General features: G+C 42.6%; 1 protein-coding gene across 2 annotated transcripts; it reads right to left on the bottom strand.

The window, feature by feature from the left end:
• Positions 1-4,025: 4,025 nt before the first annotated feature.
• On the bottom strand, positions 4,026-6,816 carry LOC133905315 (uncharacterized). Of its 2 annotated transcripts, none has more exons than XM_062347077.1 (2): positions 6,143-6,816; positions 4,026-5,638 (listed from the first exon to the last, which is right to left on the bottom strand). In XM_062347077.1, exon 2 carries the CDS (start codon positions 5,517-5,519, stop codon positions 4,425-4,427), a length of 1,095 nt encoding a protein of 364 aa, XP_062203061.1. In that variant the 5' UTR covers positions 5,520-5,638; positions 6,143-6,816; the 3' UTR covers positions 4,026-4,424. The 2 variants fall into 2 exon arrangements, with proteins under 2 accessions (XP_062203061.1, XP_062203060.1); XM_062347076.1 differs by having other exon boundaries at positions 6,284-6,816.
• Between the last annotated feature and the right edge of the window lie 13,064 nt (positions 6,817-19,880).

The following is a 19,880-nucleotide window of genomic DNA, read 5'->3' as shown; positions in this document are numbered from 1 at the left end:
GTGTGAAATTACAATTCATGTGCAACCCATTTTGACTTGTTTGACCAATAATGTCTGAGCCAATTTCAATCTAAAATTCTCCAAAGATGCAAGCTTTTCTAACTTGTGGTAATTTTTATACCTTCAAAACTATTCCCAAAAATTTAGGAAAAAATCACTAATATTCCTCATTTAACATGGGCTAATTTCTAAAATTGTTTCCAACCTTATGTTTCATAGCAATATTATGAGTTGCTTCACAAAGCACCACTTAACATTAATTTTCACAATTTAGGTTTAATTCAAATTGCATGCTAATAATTGCCCAAAATAATTAAACATGATGCTAATGATATTTATGATGCTTAATGACATTTGTAAGCCATTTGGGCTGTCACAACTCGAATCGCATGTGTCCACCCATATAAATATATCTTGTAAGCTGCAAGGGGAGTTGAGACGCTTTTTGTAATTCTCTGTATTGTACACATTTCTGATATAGTGAAGATTGCCGATTGACGTCCGTGGTTTTTTTTCCTATAAGGGTTTTCATGTAAAACTCGTGTCTCATTTTCCTATAATCATGTCGTGCTTTATTTGTAATCGGAACAAATGGGTCAGCATGGAGCATTAAATTGTAAGTGGCAGGCACTAATCTGAACATGGTATTCCAGAGTAGCAGACACTACGGATGGGATGAAACCATTGCATGCCATCTGTCGAAGGTAAATTTCTGACAATGATTCCAGGGTATGCTAGATAGTGGGTGCGTGATCGGCATTCCGGGTGTGCCTATAGAATATGTGTGTGTGTGTTTGTTGCTCAAGAACACTAGAGTTATCCAGGTTCAGGCCCCCCGTGAGGTAATAGCCCTACATCCTGTGTATTCTTCTCCACCTTTACTTTTTTACAGAGATACAGCCTTTATATTCCAGGGGAGAAGCCTTACAAGTGGGCCTAACAAAAAGACCCATGCCTATCCTAGAGAAACGATATAAACAATCATTACAAGCCTATATTCGTTGTTCCTGCCCTGGGTCCCTACGGCGCCCATCCCGTCCATCGGTCGCACCCCCTTTTGTCGCGCCCAAAACACCTGGCCTGCCTTGTCCTGTCGCATGCTTCCCACATTCACCTGTTGTGCCCTCTATCACGTCTGTGTGCCCGTCCCACAACAATTAATGTCTGCAGGACGGGATAAGGTAACTCCACACTGACCATGCCGCCTCAGCCAGAGTGGATTGCTTGGGGAAGAAAAACGGCGTGAGTAGCGGTATTAAATGAGGTTTGACTGGCCTAGACGAGTACCTACCCCACGACTAGTAAGGACTGGTCGCGGGGAACCCTGTGAAGGCCCTGGTCGTGGTCGCGCTGGCGTCGACTAGTCGCACGAGGATCATGGGTCAAAGAACAAAAGTGGATACTGCCCAAAGCTGACCGTTGCGAGCCATCCCAATGGGGGACCCCTATATTCTTTCATTGACAGTAGCCCCCAAGCTCCCTCGCGGATGTGATGATCTGAGCTATTTTTTATCATGTTGTTGTCGGGCCTAGTCGTACCACTTGGGCCCTGGGTGAACAAGAGCTTTGTCTAGGGAGTGGTCGACAACATGGTCCACTACTGCATCTGGCTTAGGAAACCGCATCCCGAAGGGAGGTTAACCGTCCATAGAGAGAGAGAGAGAGAGAGAGAGAGAGAGAGAGAGAGAGAGAGAGAGATCGTGGGGGAGAGAAACCTTGATGGCTGTCGGTTTTCGAGGCGACGAGACCGAGCCGATCTTATAAATCAATAGGCAGAAACCCCTTCGCATTCCAAGCTTCTGCGCCAAAACCCATCGCCCCCAACCACATCCCGTCTTTTCTGCGAAAACCACCATTGAGCTCCCATGGAGCTGCGCACCGGAAAGGAGCCTGACTTCCCCAAGTCAAAGTGCACTGCCGCGAAGCTGAAGCAGATGTACGAGAATCGCTTGCTTCCGCGCCGCCTGTCTTTGGGATATCGCCCTGGGGGGATGTCCCTGCTCCCCGCTAGGGGGAGATCGTGATCTTCGCCTCGTTCTTCTTGACGGGTCTCATCCCCTCCTTTTCTGAGTTCTTCACCACCGTCATCTTATTCTACGACATCTGCCACTTCCACCTCAACCCCAACTCCATCATCATGTTGAGCATCTTTGCTCACATGTGTGAAAACTTTATAAGGATCGAGCCATGCCTTGATCTCTTTCGGTTTTTCTACACAGTCCAGGTGCAGGCCAGGTCGGTCACTGGGAGCTGCGGCTTTCGTCTCCATGATCTGAATTCGTCTTAAGGTGGAGTTTGTAATTATTGGTCACCTACAAACTCCGGTTGCTGGCATCCAGTAAGATTCATCCTATCATCCACGTGTCCCAGCTGAAGAAAGGACTACCACTAATAACTCCAGTGCACGAGCCACTACCAGATCCCCTCGACGAAGCTATGACTGATCCTTCAACGCCGCTTGTATGTAAGGGATCCAAGGCCATCAATCAGGTGTTGGTCGAGTGGTGGGGGATGTCGCGCACATTGGCCACATGGGAAGACGAAGCTGAAATGCGCCATCACTTTCCTTCTTTGGCGACTTAGGGGCAAGCGCGATCTCAAGGAGAGGGATGTGTCACAAGACCTGACTCTACTGTTGAATTATCGAAGTTGAAGATGGAGAAAGGATGACATAGGGTTATAGATGGGAACAGGCCCTCAACGCACCAACAAGCAAGGCATGTGTTGAGGCCCAATACTCGCTACCCCAGTTCGGAGTGGGCCGTGTAAGTGTGTGTGGCTAGGGTGTGAGCGAGGAGAGGGCAAGCAAAAAGAGAATTGTGATCCCTTTGAACCTCTCTCCCCTCTGTTCCTCCTCAAGACCTCTGCTGTTCCTCTTGTTGTTCACTAATCCACCTACAAATCCTCCCCAAACCCTCTTGTTTTCTTGGATCGTGACAGGGGCGAACGGGAATCAGGAAGGAGAGCGAGGGGAAGAGTCGAGAGAAACCCGGAGGGTACGTCAGGGTGGCTCATCATCTTCAAATCGGATGGTGGAGGTTAATCCAGAGTGCAATCTGATGGTCCTCAGTTTGTTACCGACCTAGATCAACATCAGTGCACCTATACAATGCGCTTTAGGGGTTTTCTGCAAATATTTGGATCGCAATTATTAATCGCATCCATTTCAGGGGGTTCCTGCAAAAGAAACCACATGCCGACACTCACAGCCACGACCCCACCACAGCGGCTTGCCGGCTCCGGCAACAACCCCCCCCCCCTCCCCCGAGCCTGCCTCAATGCTCACACCACCTCCATCCCACGCCCCCCAAGCTGGCCAGAGCATTCCTTCTGCAATCCCGGAACCCCCACACCCAAACGAGAAGAAAGCACGAGATAGAGGACGGACAAGGCGGCGGGGGCCATGGAGGTCTCGACGCTGAGCAGCGCAACTGCAAAGAGCAGACTTGCAACAAGATTGTTCATTTGCAAACTGCAACAATTATTTCACCAATCCTAACATCATTTGGTCAGTGAGCTGCAGAAAGATGGAATTTTCAGATAAAGAATGAAGGGACACTGGAAACAAACAGCAGAAGAGGAGACGATGGAGATCCAGATACATTGTTACGACCATCTATCTCTTCTTATAGCCATGGCCGATGAGATCTCAGAATGATGGAAAACAGAAAAAAGTGATACAGATATGGGGCCATTCAATGCTGTTCTGCACATTGTAAGGAAGCAAGGGAGACAATCTGAAACTTGTTATGGGCTGCTCTGCCGTTCATATGCAGTTAGTTCGATTTATACTTCAATCAGAATATAAACATGACAGACATTACCAACTACAGATCTTGAACTACGCAGTTGAATCGGATTATCGGGAATACAGTTATAATTATCGAGGGCATTTCCTCCTGGTTTTGCATTTTTTCCCATGACACAAATGAAGTTTCAGCACTAACCAGAGCCAACAAACAATCTCCAGCTAGCTGTTTGCAAGAAATGATCAAGACGAACCCAACAGTTGGCAAATTTTATCGTCATTTTACCTCGAATAAATCCATGATATGCCACCAAATAACTGCATAATCCATAATATGCTATCCATTGTGAGGATGACAGGTAGGATCTGAACCCACATGTCATCGACACAATAACGGCATATAACGAACATTACAAGTTATTCGGTGGCAAATTATGGAATTTCTTTTACCTTTATATTGCTTGCTGTGAATTCTGGGGTTGAACAGCCCATCACTACCAATACAAGGTGAAATTTTCCAAATTCCCGTAGTTCCTGAAACACACCAAAAAAGGTTTCTACCACCCTATCAAAAAGTAATACTATTCTATGTCAAACGAAGCACACCCATTTTCACATAAATAACAGTATTGAAGCTAAAATAAATACTGTTGACTAACAAAGCTACACCTCTGATCTAGTCTGATCTCAAGCATCCGCCGGGAAGTAAGAACTTGAACTTGTCTGCGTTCTTGATCAAATAGGAAGGCAGGTGCACGGCAGATGCAGACTTCGGTATCGGCCCCATCTTCTTGAAGAGGTCCCTGAATGTGTACTCTTCAGGTAGCATGTCAAACAGGTCCTCCCCATTGCATATGACCTTCTGGATTCTATTAGGATTCAGAAAGCTTTGCTGTTTCACCCGGTCTGCATGGCTGTACGCCATCATCTTGAAAGCAAACTCCTTGATGTCCCTAAAGCAGAAGCTGCAATGCCAGCCTGCATCAGCCAGGATTAGGTTGCTCTGACGGGAGTGGCGATACTGTGTGCGCTCAGTGAACAGATGTGCCGTCGCTCTCCAGCTGTTGTGATCCACAGGAAATTCAAAGGAGTACATATAGTTCTTCAGCTCAAGATGCATGACTGGTGGTATTCCATCACACCACTTGAGCAACTGCATGGTTTCGGGACTGGGGATCTCATCGGCGTCAGCCATGATCAAGACATCCCCCACAGCAATGCCTGATCTTCGTATCAGCATATTCAGTGCACGACGGTGATACGCCTCTATGCGGAAGGGCTGCCTGTTAGAATCAGGATCCAGATGTCCGATAGAAAGCATGTCGTAGACAATTTTGGATCCAGCAAATGCAAAACGGTTGAAGTTTTCATAGAAGGAGAGCGTCTTTGGGATGCCTGTGAAGGTGGCATTGGCCTCAAGGATGACAAACCTGTCAACATATGGAAGGAGTTCATGGTAGCGGATTTCCAGAATATCAAGTTCATTACTGAAGAGGACAGCATCAAAGACACGCCGAGGGGAGGAGAGGATGCCCCAGCCATGGAGCTGACACAGCTGGGGCATGGAGATATTGGGGGCATAGTAGTGCGGGATGCGGGTGAATGGCATAGGTGGTTTGTCCCACAGCGGCCGCAGAAGGTAGGAGATACTTTGGAAGTACTGGGTGACAGCAATAACGGACACGGAAAGAACCAGAATAAAGGGGATCAGGAACTTGAACGGCACAATTTTTCGTCTAGCTACAGGCTGATGAGGCAAATCTCTGGCCATGAAAAGGTCTTATGTATAGGACAGAGAAAGAAATAAGTGAGTCTCTGAGAAGCATAGGAGAGTGTTCCAAGTACTCTATCTTGCTGGGGATGCGGCAAATGTCCAAAGCTGAATGTAATCTGCATTTTGCAAGAGAATGCATAAAATAAGAAAAAAGAATAAGGTAACGACAGAAGAAGTGAACTATGCAACATAAACTAGACAAACTACTGTAACATATTAGTAAGATTGCTAACATAGGAATGGGAATGATGAAATGAGTACTTCTAAATTTGTAACACGACTGGCATGCCCTTTAAACATCTAAAAGGAAAGCATAAAAGCATAGAGCCATGGACTGTTACACACTAAGACAGATGAGCTACCATGATATCATTCCAGTAAAATCGATCTAAACGAGCAGCATACACTAGAGCCAGCAGCATTTATCGACACACCGTACCAGAAACACATTTCCATTTTAGCAGCACAAGCAAGCAAGCAATCCCATGTTGCCCAAATAAAATAGAAACAGGGCAGACCGGAAATATGCATTCATCTAAACTAATCTGCAACGTGGGATGTAAGTTGGTGAAAGATTAGACGGGCATTTCTATTCAGTAATCCGATTCCTCATTCTTTACTTGAGCTAAACGATCCTCCACAGATTGGCATCAAATCTAACGCAACCAAGTTTGTTTCTTGCTGCTCCTCCTAAAGATCCCAAAATTTGCAGAGCACGACACCTCAAAGCACTAGAAGAAACGGGAAAAGGGCGGAGTCACCTCAGGGAAGACGAAGAAGACGACGAAGAAGAGACGAAAGGGGAAGACGACGATGGAAAGCTCCCGTCTTTGGACGATCTGTGGCGCGCTCCGCCGCTTCCTCTACACCTCCCGCTCCTCCTCCCCCTCCCTTGTCTCATTTAATCCCTCCGCCAACCTCTCTCCCGTCTCTCCGCCTATCTCTCCATCCCGTCCTCGCCCCTCCCGATCGCCTCCATGGGAGAGCGCCTGCCAAAATTAGGCGCCACCTGGATGGACACTGATGAGTGAGGAGTGAGGACTAGCCAGTAGGACCTCCTCTTCTCCTCCTCTCTGTGGAGTGATTTCACTACGATCTAGGCTAGGAGTGGCGAACAATCCTCAGGATCTTCGCTTTTGCGGGGAGAGAATCAGAGAAATCATCGGTGGATTTCTGATCCGGGGATATGCGATGAGTGCTTTGCCACTCCAATTCCACTGCTTGCGGTGCGTTGTGACGCGAGCTCGGCTAGCTTTGGGGCCTTGTGCGGCACTTGGATTCTGATTCTCTGCACGGCTAATCTTGTAGGTCCTCGTGTCTCTCCTGGATCAAGAATAAAGTTGTCCATGTCTACTATGTCAATTCGAGGCACGGTTTAAGTACGACACGATTCAAACGTAACCGGGCCGGATTGATACGGTACGGTGCGATGAGTCATGTCTAAACCGAGCATGCGGCGCGGCCCGATTAGCACGGGTCGGCACAGGCACGACCCACCCTGCTCCGCCCTGGTTGCCCACGTCGCCTGCCGGTCACCCGGTCCTGACCTCGCTGCCACTGTCCACCCCTCCCCGGCCATCCCTCCGGGCCATGCCGTGAGCCGCACCTCCGGCACGTAGACCGACACGGCACAATCCGTTTGCTTAGTCGGGCATGTCAGGCAGTGTCTTAATCAGGTCATACCTAGGTGGGATCATGCCGGACCAGCCTGTCAGGTCCGTTTGGACAGATCTGATCAAGAAGACATAGGTACGTACATAGGCATTTTTTCTAGAGCTCCTATATATATGTGTAATTTTTTATGCTATTGGCAAACAACTATATATGTGATTTTTATGTAATTGTTGAATAGAAACATTTATCTATATATTATTATGCAATTGTTAAACAAAACAGCTAATTTGTGTTAGTCTTGTGCAATTAGCACTAATATAGTTTTCCGTTAGCCATGAACCTTACACGTACATACGTACATCTGGCCCAAATATCCGCACCCGGCAATCGGGCCAAGAAGATCAGCGCCCTACAAATCAGGAGATTGTTTCCTTATTTAGGATGTTGGTGCTTTGGCAAGTATACGCTACAAATCAGCAGATTGTTTCCTTGTTTAGGTTGTTGCTGTTTTGGCAAGTATCCCAACCAAATCGGTTGGCCTCTGTACCATATAAACTCATGACCAATCAATGACAGCGCCAAGTGTGATCTCTAATTCGCCTTCAGTTTCTTGGGCAAGTGTTTAGTGTTTGATAATGAAGTATGAAAATGTATGGTAGCTTTATTTCTTTTCTCAGTTTGTGAGTCCTCCCACAGGACTCCAAAGGCGCCAATCCACAACTCAAATCACGCATGATCCTCCCCAAGGCCCCAACGTTCTCTTACATATCATTGGCACCATTTGCCTATTTACGTTGATGATGAGGTCTACCCTAGTGTCTTGCCCTTCCTCCCGTCCCAAGGCTTTCTTCTCCAAATCCTAAATAGAACCGACTCCATGAGTATCCAAGTTCGAAGTACGACTTTTTTAGTTAGAAAAGTTTCAATTCATTTAGTTCAAAGCTAAATTTTTTAGTTAAAATCAATAATTACGTGCTGACAGTTTCTCCGACAAACTATTAGGACAAATCTGCTCGCCTCTTGCTTCTCGCCATTGCTAAACTATCAGCTAAAAAGTGGATTGAATGGGTAGCAGAACGTTTAACATCTTTTTTAACGAAGGAAGTATAACTTCCGGCTTTTATATCAATAGGACATCAAGACTTAAAGATATATGTAGCCATTACACTACCAACATCTAGAGAAACCGAAAAAAATCAGCTTCAGGAAACTTGAAACAGAAAAAGGAAACAATAAAGAAGCCTCCTAGCCACCAATGTAAGAGCACAATGATAAGCACCAAAGTGCGCCACCCACTACCTAGGTTCGATCCTATGTGCATGCAAAGGGTGAGAACACCCTTACCAAAAAAAGAAGTCTCTATCTTTAGCGCAATACCACTGTATGCTCCTCTATGTCCAAACGCTTGCTTGTTGTTACATGCCTAACCTTCATTCTCTTCATCTACGGATTAAGTCTGAAAGACGCCTTAAAATTCTGAACTACCCACATCACCTTGAGGGGCAAGGAACATGGCATGTGCTCATGCCAACCAACTTGAAGACGATGCAGGCCTCACCGTCAATTGGCAAAGGCAACGTCCAAGATCCAAACTATCTCCACAGGAAGAAACGATTATGCCACCAAGACAGCACACAAGCATCCACATCCATAGTCCATGAACCACCACATTGACAAAAAGGAGAAGGTTTGTTGCATATAAACAATACCCTCAAGGAGGGATATCGTGTTATTGAAAGTGCATCTGGGCTCCCATTGTGGTTTTGATGATCGATGACAAGTGATTAAGGGACTGATGCGTTCAATTGAGTACATGAACAGGCGAAAGTCCAAATGATGTAAGGGCAATGACATTGGCGACCCTCAAAAATGAAAAAAGAAGACATCACATGACTATTTTTTGGGATACACTCTTTCATCTTTAATTGAGTGTAGGAAAACGCCGTACTATCAAGAGGGATGCAATGCGGCATTGCTCGGATATGTCTCAGTGCTCAAAGTGTTCATATCTTGTGCTTAGATGAGAGACACAACACGAATACCGTTTTCAAAAAGACTCAAATTTACTTAATCGGATGTTCCGATCTAGAGATCGGAAGTTTTGATGAGGTCGGACTGTCCGATATTCTCAGTCTTGGGGTTCTCAAGTTCCTGGTTTTTTGATTTAATCGAAAGTTTTGATATTTTGGTCGGAAGTTCCGATATGGGTCGGACTATCCGATTTTCCCAAACATATGGTTATCGGGTTGGATTTATTTTATTAATCAAAAGTTTCGATATGTTCAATATCTCAGATCTGGTTTGGGTAAAGTTGGTCGATGCTGTTATTTTTCGAACACCGAAAGTTTCGATCAAGGATATCAAAAGTTCTAATGTGGGCTGAGATTGACCATAACGGTTAGTTTTTGGGGGTTCTATATATATATACCCTCACTTCTTTTCAGAGGGGGATTGATACTACTCTTGAGAAAAACATTCATAGAGCCAAAACTTCACATCTCTCCTCTCCCTAGCTTTGTGATACAACTTGTGGAAGGGATTTGAGTGAGAGATCAAGTGCAATTGAACTAGGGTTGATCTTTGAGCACTTGAGTTCGTCTACAAGCTTTGCTTCTTGTGCATCTGTTACTCTTGGAGATTGAGGTCTCCTAGACGCCTAGGAGTCACTCGCAAGCTACCAATTCATTTGTGGTGCGTTGTGAGAAGTTTGTGAAGGCCGGCCGGATTACACCTCCAAAAGGGAAGGAATACCAAGTGTAGCCGATGAGTGCTTTGTGCAACCTTGGGAGGAAAAGGGTTGAAAGATACCTAGCTCAAGTGCGACCGAGCCCCTCAACAGAGACGTAGGATCCCCTCAAGGATCTGAACTTCGGGAAACAATATGACGTGTCTCCCCTCTTTGGTTATTTCTTACCTTTTATGTGATTTTGAGCAATCCTTTTATTATCTTAAGTTACACTTTGTGTTTGCTAGTTCTACATTAAATTGAGTAGCATTATACCCTGCTATAACTAGCAATTTGTAGTTTAACTCATATTTGCTCGAAGATCTAGCTAGAGTTTAAATTCAGTTGAATCTGTAGTTCCAATCATATCAACCAGAACTTCTGGTGACAATCGGAACATCCGATCATATATCGGAATATCCGACCTGCTTCCGCATTTATGTTTTAATTATATGAAAAAGCACCTATTCACCCCCTCTAGGTTGCTATCTCGACCCTTTACTTGGTATCAGAGCCTAATCTCCTTATTAGGCTTAACCGCTTAGAGAATTCGATATGGCGGAAAAAGGGAAATGAGCTAAAATTCCTTATGATTATCCAAATGCATCGTCTTCATACATATCAAGTTCTTCTGGTAGAGCACCATTTTTTGATGGTACATATTACGCCGCATGGAAGTATAAGATGAAAATGCATTTGAAATCTATTAACCCTTCTATTTGGCATATAGTGGGAAATGACTATACTTTGCAGGATTCAAACAAGCCCACCGATGAAGATGATCTCAAAGAGCACAAGAACATTCAAGCGGGAAATGCAATCTTTAGTGCATTGAGCGGAGATCAATTCAATCGGGTGGAAGGGCTTGAGAGTGCCAAAGAAATTTGGGACACACTCCGTGATATTCGACGGTACATCAAGCGTCCGAGAGTCCAAGATCGAGCTATTGAAGAGCAAGTTGGATCGTTTCATCATGGGCGATGATGAGACACCAAGTGAGATGTACAATCATCTAATCCTTCTTGTAAATGAGGTCAAGGGGCTTGGATGCAAGGAGATGACCGACAACTTCATCATTAAGAGGACGCTTCACGCCATCACTCTAAGAAATGTCACATTAGTGACACTCATCCGGGAGCGAGAAGATTTTAATAACCTCACATCTCATGATATCCTTGGAAGAATACTAGCACATGACTTAATGCAACAAGATTCCAAGGAAGCCTATGATCTCAACAACCAAATCTCAAGCTCAAAGAAACAAGATCTCGCTTTGAAGGCAAGAAGAGAAACAGAAGCAAGCACAAGTGAAGATGATAGTGAAGATGTCAGGGGATGATCTCTGACAATAATCCTAGGTATACCGGATGATGGACGCGTTGATCGGTGTTTCCTATATGTGTATATCAAACTAGACTCAAGAACACTAGAATTTATCCTAGTTCGAGCCTCTCATAGGATAATAACCATATATCTTGTGTATTGTCTTATAAATTGGGTGAACTTGTTATAGAATGCAATCCTCCTTTACAAGCAAAGTCTTCACCACTTTATATACCAGGGGCAAAGATGCACAAACAAGCGGGTCGTGCCAAACCTTGTAGTAGACCATCATGACGTCAGATAGGCATGTCTGCTCTGCTCTGGTCCCCCTGCGCATCCTGTGCAATCACTGAACGCTGTCACTATTATCTGTCAGACCATCCCACCGCATTAATTGCTACGTGACAGGTCACTGCAACTCCACACCACCCCACGACCATGCCTCGTCGAAAGCAAGTGCCTAGGGAAGGAAAAAATACTCGAGTAGGCAGCATTAAATGAGATTTGACTGGTTATGTGAGTACCTGTGAACAACCCTTGCTGGTCGCAGGACCTCAATTCATGACTAGGGGGCTAGTTGCGCGATGCAACCATGGTCTTAACAATACATGCTACTAGTTGACACTTGGCGATGCAGGACCCGCCAAGTGGGGCACCCCCTTACCTATTACACCGATATAAGACCACCAAGACAAGGAAGACATGGCACTCTTCATGAAAGTATTTGACAAGTTTCTCAAGAAGAGTGGCTACAACAAGGGTGCTGGTAGAAAGAAGACCTTTGGCAAGTCTGGAGGAAGGCACTCATCAAGAAAGTGCTATGAGTGCGGCGAGCCAGACCATTTCATTGCCAAATGTCTGAACAAGAAGAACAAGGAAGAGGATGAGAAAAAATAGAAGTGTCACAAGAAGGGCAAGAGCAAACACTATAAGAAGAGCTACAAAGGCCAAGCTCACATTAGTCAAGAGTGGGACTCAAATGACTCCAACATCGACTCCGATAAGGATGAAGGTGTGGCCACCATTGCCTTCGCAACCACTCCACCAACCAAGTCACTCGTTGATCATTCAAGTGACGACAAGGCATCCATTTGTCTTATGGCAAAAAAGCGCAAGGTATACTATAAAATCCCATGACATTGATCTTACTAGTGAGCATGGTGGTAGTAGTAGTAATAGTGATCATGACTTGCTAGATGATTTAAGCAAAATATCTTTAGCTAGCATGTGTGAGTTACTTGAGACAATAGAAGGGCAGGAGGAAACTCTTGAGAAGCAAGAAGAATTACTCATCTTTGAAAAAGAAAAGAACCATGAACTCGAGAAGGCTCTTGCTAAAGAGAAGGAGAAAAATGAAAATTTGGCTTAAATGCTTGAATTAACCAAAGTTTCTAATGTTAGTCTTGAAAGCTCAAACAAAATACTTCAAGAAAAATTTGATTGCTTGGATAAATCTCATAAAATTCTTGAAGAATAATTTGAATTGTCAAGAATATCACTTCCCTCTCTAATGATGCATCTTGCTCTACTAGATATTGATGCATGCGCTACTAACTCTGAATCTATGTAAGCATTGGCAAGTCAAAATGAGAAGCTCGTGGGGCTTCTTTACAATGGCCTTCTAAAATGTCACATGGGTAGTAAAGCCCTCAAGGAGTATCTTGGATATCAAAAGGGAAAATTCAATCATGAAGGGCTAGGATACAACCCCTCCAAAGGGAAAACGAGTGAGAGTTGGATACAAAAGGATCAAGACTTAATCAACTTTGTCAAGGCGAAAAGTATCCAACCTCAAGTTCATGCATCTCATTCTAATTTATGCATCATATGTTCTTAGAAAAGATCGCCATGGTAGAATTGTTGCTAAATATATTGGTATTAGAAATAAGCATTTTTTTTATTAAGAAATCCATTTGGGTACCAAAAATACTTGTGACTAACTTGAAAGGATCCAAGTAAATGTGGGTACCAAAAATAGAACTTGATCTATTATTATATGACTATACCTCCGGTGGAAGAAGTTGGATAATCGATAGTGGTTACACAAATCATATGACCAGAGAGAAATCTATATTCTCATCATCTGATACAAGAGGATCGCCACATGAGAACATTGTGTTTGGTGACAATGCCAAAGAAAAGGTAATGGGACTAGGTAAAGTTGCTATTTCAAATGACCTTTCCATATTGAATGGTTTGCTTGTTAAATCGTTGAATTACAATTTACTATACGTATCCCAATTATGTGAAATGGGTTTAAATTGTTTATTTACTAATATTGATGTGACAATCTTTAGAAGTGATGATTCCTCTGTATTGTTCAAAGGTGATATGAGAAGCAAGCTTTATCTTTTGGAGTTTTAATCAGATAAAGCTAGCCTAGACTTGTTTGATGGATAAGCCTAGCATGGGTTGGCTATGGCATCGTAGACTAGCCCATGTTGGCATGAGGAATCTTAGCAAACTTCTAAAAGGTGAGCATATTTTGGGACTAACAAATGCTATCTTTAAGAAAGATAGGATTTGCAGCGCATGTTAAGCTGGAAAGAAAGTTGGGGCATCACATCCCACCAAGGACATCATGACAATATCAAGACTGTTGGAATTACTTCACATGGATCTTTTCGGTCCCATTGCTTATATAAGTATTGACGATAACAAATATGATTTAGTTATTGTTCATGATTATTCTCGTTTCAATTGCATATTCTTTTTACATGATAAAGGAGAAACTCAAAGAATATTCAAGAAATTTGCAAGAAGAGCCCAAAATGAGTTCAATTGGAAGATCAAGAAAATTAGAAGTGACAACGAGAGTGAGTTCAAGAACACTCAAATTGAAGATTTTCTTGATGAGGAAGGGATCAAGCATGAATTTTCAGCACCCTACTCCCCTCAATAAAATAGGGTTGCCGAAAGAAAGAACAGTACAGTCATTGAGTCAGCAAGAACCATACTTTATGAGTATAAGATCTATAACCATTTTTGGGTGGAGACCGTCAACACTGCTTGTCACGCGACACACCGGTTGTACCTTCACCGGCTCTTGAAGAAAATACCATATGAGCTTATCATCGATAACAAACCAAATGTCTCATATTTTTATATTTTTGGGAGCAAGTGTTTCATTCTCAACAAAAAGGCAAAATCATCTAAATTTGCATCTAAAGTTGATGAAGGTTTTTTGCTTGGATATGGATCAAATACTTATGCATGCCTTGTTTTCAATAAAACCACTGGTGTTGTTGAAATCGCGCGTTATGTAACATTTGATGAGATTAACAGCTCTCAAATAGAGCAAATTAATGCTAATACACTAGGTCATTAAGAAATTCCAAGCAAGGTGATCAAGAGGATGGTCATTGGAAAGATAAGGCCATGAGAGCCCAAGAAGACTCAAATCAACCTTCTTCATCAACTCAAGTGGAGCCTCCGATATCAACTCAAGATCAAAAAACCTCAAACTCGTTTCTAGATCAAGATGAAGAAGAAAATGATGTTGAACCTCAATCACAAGTGGCACACCAAGAGTTCATAAAAGTGTATAAATATATTATCTCACTGACAACATTCTTGGAGATATAAATAGAGGAGTTTCTACTAGATCTCGAATTGCAAATTTTTGTGAACATTACTCTTTTGTTCCTTCTATTGAACCATTAAAGGTAAAATAAGCTCTCAAGGATCGAGATTGGATGATAGCGATGCAAGAAGAGTTGAACAACTTCACCTGAAACAGGGTGTGGTCATTGGTGGAAAGGCCCAACTAAAATGTGACCGGTACCAAATGAATTTCCACAACAAGCAAGATGAGAATAGGATAGTGATGAGGAATAAGAAAAGACTAGTTGCACAAGACTTTAAACAAATCGAAGGTTTGGAATTTTGTGAGACTTATGCACATGTTGCTAGATTAGAGTCTATTCGTATATTACTCGTTTTTGCTACTCGCTTTTGCTACTCACCATGATTTCAATCTTTATCAAATGAACGTGAAGAGCTCATTCCTTAATGGACCCATCACGAAAGTGGTATATGTTGAGCAACCTCCCGGTTTCGAGGATCCCAAATTTCCACCTTATGTCTATAAGCTCCATAAGGTGCTCTATGGGCTTAAGCAAGCACCAAGAGCATGTTATGAGTGCGTTAAAGATTTTTTTTAGTCAAGAATGATTTTGAAATTGTGAAAGTTAACACTACTCTCTTTACTAAGAAGCTCGATAATGATTTATTTATGTGCCAAATATATATCGATGATATTATATTTGGTTCTACTAACAAAACTTTTAGTGAAGAGTTTAGTAGAGTGATGACTAAGAGGTTCAAGATGTCGATGATAGAGGAGTTAAAAAATTTCTTAGGATTTCAAATCAAGCAACTCAAGGAAGGGACATTCATATGTCAAACGAATTACATCAAGGACATACTCAAGAGGTTTGACATGGAAAACGCTAAGCCCATTCGCACTTCCATATAAGCAAATGGCCATCTTGATCTCAACAATGATTGTAAAGTTATTGATTAAAAGGTATACCATTCTATGATAGGCTTTTTTCTTTTATCTTTGTACATCCAGGCCTGATATTATACTTAGTGTGTGTGCATATGTGCAAGATTTCAAACCGCTCCGAAGGAGTGTCACTTAGTGACCATTAAGAGAATTCTTATATATCTTGTTCATACACCAAAACTAGGGCTTTGGTATCCCAAGGGTTCGAGTTTTGATCTCATTGGATATTCCGATGTGGATTATACGGGTTAAAGTGGATAGGAAGAGCACCTTGGGTATATGTTAATTCTTAGGTAGGTCTCTAGTATCATGGTCTTCCAAGAAATAAAACTCCGTAGTCCTATCCACCGCTGAAGCAGAATATATTTCCGCGGGTTGTTGTTGTGCTCAATTGCTTTGGATGAGGCAAACTTTGAAAGATTATCGAATTCATAAGAACAAAGTGCCTCTCTTGTGTGACAATGAAAGTACAATCAAAATATCCAACAACCCTGTCCTATACTCTCGAACTAAGCACATAAATATCCGACATCACTTTCTTAGAGATCATTCCACAAAGATAGATATAGTGATACAACACGTAAGGATGGAAAAATAATTAGCGGATATCTTCACCAAACCTCTAGATGAGCATAGGTTTTACGAGTTAAGAAAAGAGCTAAATATCCTAGATTCCTGAAACGTAGCTTGACTCCTTGCATACATTGTTTGCATTTGCCTAGGTGTTTGAACTAAGTTGGTGAACATATCTTGGTAGCATGTTGCTCTCTCAATGAGCAAACACAAACCACATTGTGTGAATAAATTGACTTTTTTTTTTTTGCAAAGTGACCCTTGGGTGGCTTATGCGCAAAATATGAATATAAGTGCAAAGGGATCTCATTCTAAATGAATGCTGGTCCTAGTATAATAATTGGATTCACAAAAGTCTGATTCCCTTGGTTGAATCACAAATCTTGGTTCCATTTGCTTCTTTAACCGCTTGTTGGATTTACTGGTCTATTCTCATATCAATTTATCCATTTTGATCTTTGGATCATGTTGATTCGCTTGTGATCATTGCTTTGATTGCTTGATTGTTCGCTGATCACAAGTGGAAAAACGTCCAAAGTGTTTGACTGCTCAACCTCTCTAAAAATCCATCCGAATCTCAAGTTTCAAATCTCTCAGCTGCTAATCTGCTGGAAATTTACACATATCGGAACATCTGGTATTTCAGTCCAGAACATTCGATCTATTGAAATTCCTAGACTAATTCCTGGAAAAATCCTCTCATCGGAACATCCGGTATTCAGACCAGAACATCTGATCTTCAATGCATTTTTGGACATTTCAACATATCAGAACTTTCTATCCTTGGATCAGAACTTCCGATATGGGAATCTTTATAGCACTCTTTATCCACAGTGAAACGTCTTTCTCTTCATTCCTTTCTTTTCACCGGCGGCCTCTCTCCACCTCTCACGACTCCACCGACGACAAGACCTTCCGAGCGACCGGAGACTCTGATCCCTCTCCGATTCGGTGTTCTTTCGGTCGGATTCTTTGATTCCCATCCAGATCAAAGTCCAACTTCATCGTTTTGACTCTTTTGAGGTATATTTCTCTCAATATCTTCTCCCCTCCATATCGTAGTTATCTTGCGAATCCCTTCGGTGGAACCCTAGCTTGAGATCTCCTGTTATCTTATCTAAGGTCCCGCCAAAATTTATTGGAAAATCTTGTAGAAATCTTGATTTTGGTGCTAGGTAATGAAAATCGGAACATCCGATCGGGGATAATCGGAAGTCCGACCACATCGGAACTTTTGGTTGCACCAATAGAAACTTCTGATGTTCACTGATTTTAGCACTTGATTCAGATATTTGTATCAATTTCCTTTTCGCTTGATCCTAAGAGATGTCATATCTTCATCATCTCAGGATTAATGAAAATGGATGAAGGACATTACTATGAGAGGAGGACCAAATCTAGGACCAATCCGAGTTTGCCAGGAAGCTCAAGCAGAGTCCGTGTGAAGAGGACAGCTGACAGGAGCAGGAGTCCAAATCCTTTACCCACTCATGGCTCTAAGTGGGACACTCAAACTGTGAATGTGAGAAGAGGTGGTCCTCTATGATCGAGAAGAGAAAGTAGCTCAAGTGCCCAAGCTGAGATTGAGTCTGATGATGAGATGGAAGAACAACAGGTGGAACTCCATTTGAGGATGTGCAGGCCTAACAGATCCAACGATCACGCTAGGCATATAATCAGCTATAAGGGCGAGGCTTAGGCTATAAAGAAGGGGAGGGAATCTGACCCTCAGGAGTATGAGCGTTTCTCCACTAATCATATGTTCTGGAACTTCTTCCAGCGAGATTTTTATGAGACCATGATTCTTCCCAGGAAGTATCCTACTTACTTGATTCAGTGGATAGATTGGGGGTTCATGGAGAGTCAAGATGACCCCATCTTCAATGAGGTAATCGTTGCTTTTGCTCATCAGAACCTCAAGAGGATAATGGCTTTTGAATACCCATGGAGCAATGAGGTGATAGCTCAGTTTTATGCTACATTATATGTTGGGAAAGATGCAGCAAGGACTATTCATTGGATGACCAATGGGACATGGTACGAAATTAAGTATTCAGCTTTTGCCAGACTCTTGGACTTCACAATAGATGGTCTCCGAAACAAAGAGCGGATCCATAATGAAAATGTGATATCTACAGATGACATGGAGTTCATGTATAATGTGGATAAGGAGTACGAGCTGGGCAACATAAAAGGTCTTCTCCCTTTCTATTCCTATCTTAATAGGATGTTCGGGAAGACCATTGCATCTAAAGATGGAGATGTCAGCAAGATTCTCTCCTTCTCTCGGAACCTGCTTGTCTGGATGAAAGAAAACACTAGGCAGTTTAATGTGTTCGACTTCATTTGGGAGGAGATTCATTTTACCTCGGTTGATCCAAAGAAAGGATGTGGATATACTCCTTGTATCATGTGCATGATTGAGAAGGTCACCAACCTTTCATTCAACAAGGAGCAAAGGCACACGGGACTACAAATCAGAATTATCAAGTCTACATCCCGACGATCATGAGCCTTCACCTCTAGAAGAGAGAGATCACCTCCTCTAGCTGAGTCATCATCTTCTTCCTCTTCCATCCTATGATTTCACAAGTCTATATTCACCATTTGCTGACGCACTTCAGTTAGAGTGCGAAAGAGCTGCTCACAAGAAGCTCACCCGGCGGGTCAAGGAAATCCATAGGCACTTGGATATCCAGCTATCTTGCTCACCGGATGGTTTCAAGATGGAAGATAGCAAGGAAGAGATCTTTGGGGATCCTTTTACAATCGCTTCCATCCAAGCTTTCGAAGAACAAGGTGAGGGCGACGAAGAAGAGGACATTGACATGTAATCTCTTAGCTTATCTTTCTTCCTTTTTGATGTCTTGATGCCAAAGGGGGAGAATGAAAAGGTTAAAGAGAAAGGAGGAAAATGTTTAAGGGGGGAAATTGAAAGCTTAATGTCATATTTTATCATCTCTATTGTGATCCGTGAACGTTGATTGTGTTTATTTGGATCTTATTTGAACCTTATGATAAGAACTTTATTGTGCTAGTGTGATGCAATGTGCTACTTTAATGTCTTGTGGATGAAATGTTTAATTATGCTTCATATTATGTGTGATATCATTTCATATGCAAATTTCATTTAATATATGTGAGATGACATGATTCATGAATCAATACTTCTCTATGCAACAACGTCGCACATGTCCACACACTTGGACCCCACGAATGCCAAGATATAGAGGGAGCTCTCTTGAAATTCCTTTCTAAAACTGTGCATTTGTATTTCTAATCAAAGTTTATCCAATGCACAACTTTATGGGATCTCACCATATATGTTAGCATTCAAAAACAAATTTTATCTACAATCTCTTGTAAGGTTTAATCGTGTTGTCATGTAATCACCAAAAGGGGAGAGATTGAAAGTGCATCTAGACCTCCGTTATGGTTTTGATGATCTATGACAAATGATTAAGGGACTAATATGTTCAATTGAGTATATGAACAAGTGAAAGTCCAAATGACGTAAGGGCAATGACATTGGTGACATTAAAAAAATGAAGAAACAAGACGGCGTGTGACTATTCTTCGGGATACACTCTTTCGTATTTAATTGAGTGTAGGA

The sequence above is a fragment of the Phragmites australis genome, chromosome 22, assembly GCF_958298935.1.
Source record: "Phragmites australis chromosome 22, lpPhrAust1.1, whole genome shotgun sequence".
Taxonomy (NCBI): domain Eukaryota; kingdom Viridiplantae; phylum Streptophyta; class Magnoliopsida; order Poales; family Poaceae; genus Phragmites; species Phragmites australis.
The sequence above is the reverse complement of the archived record's forward strand: the minus strand, read 5'-3'. Positions and strand labels throughout refer to the sequence as shown.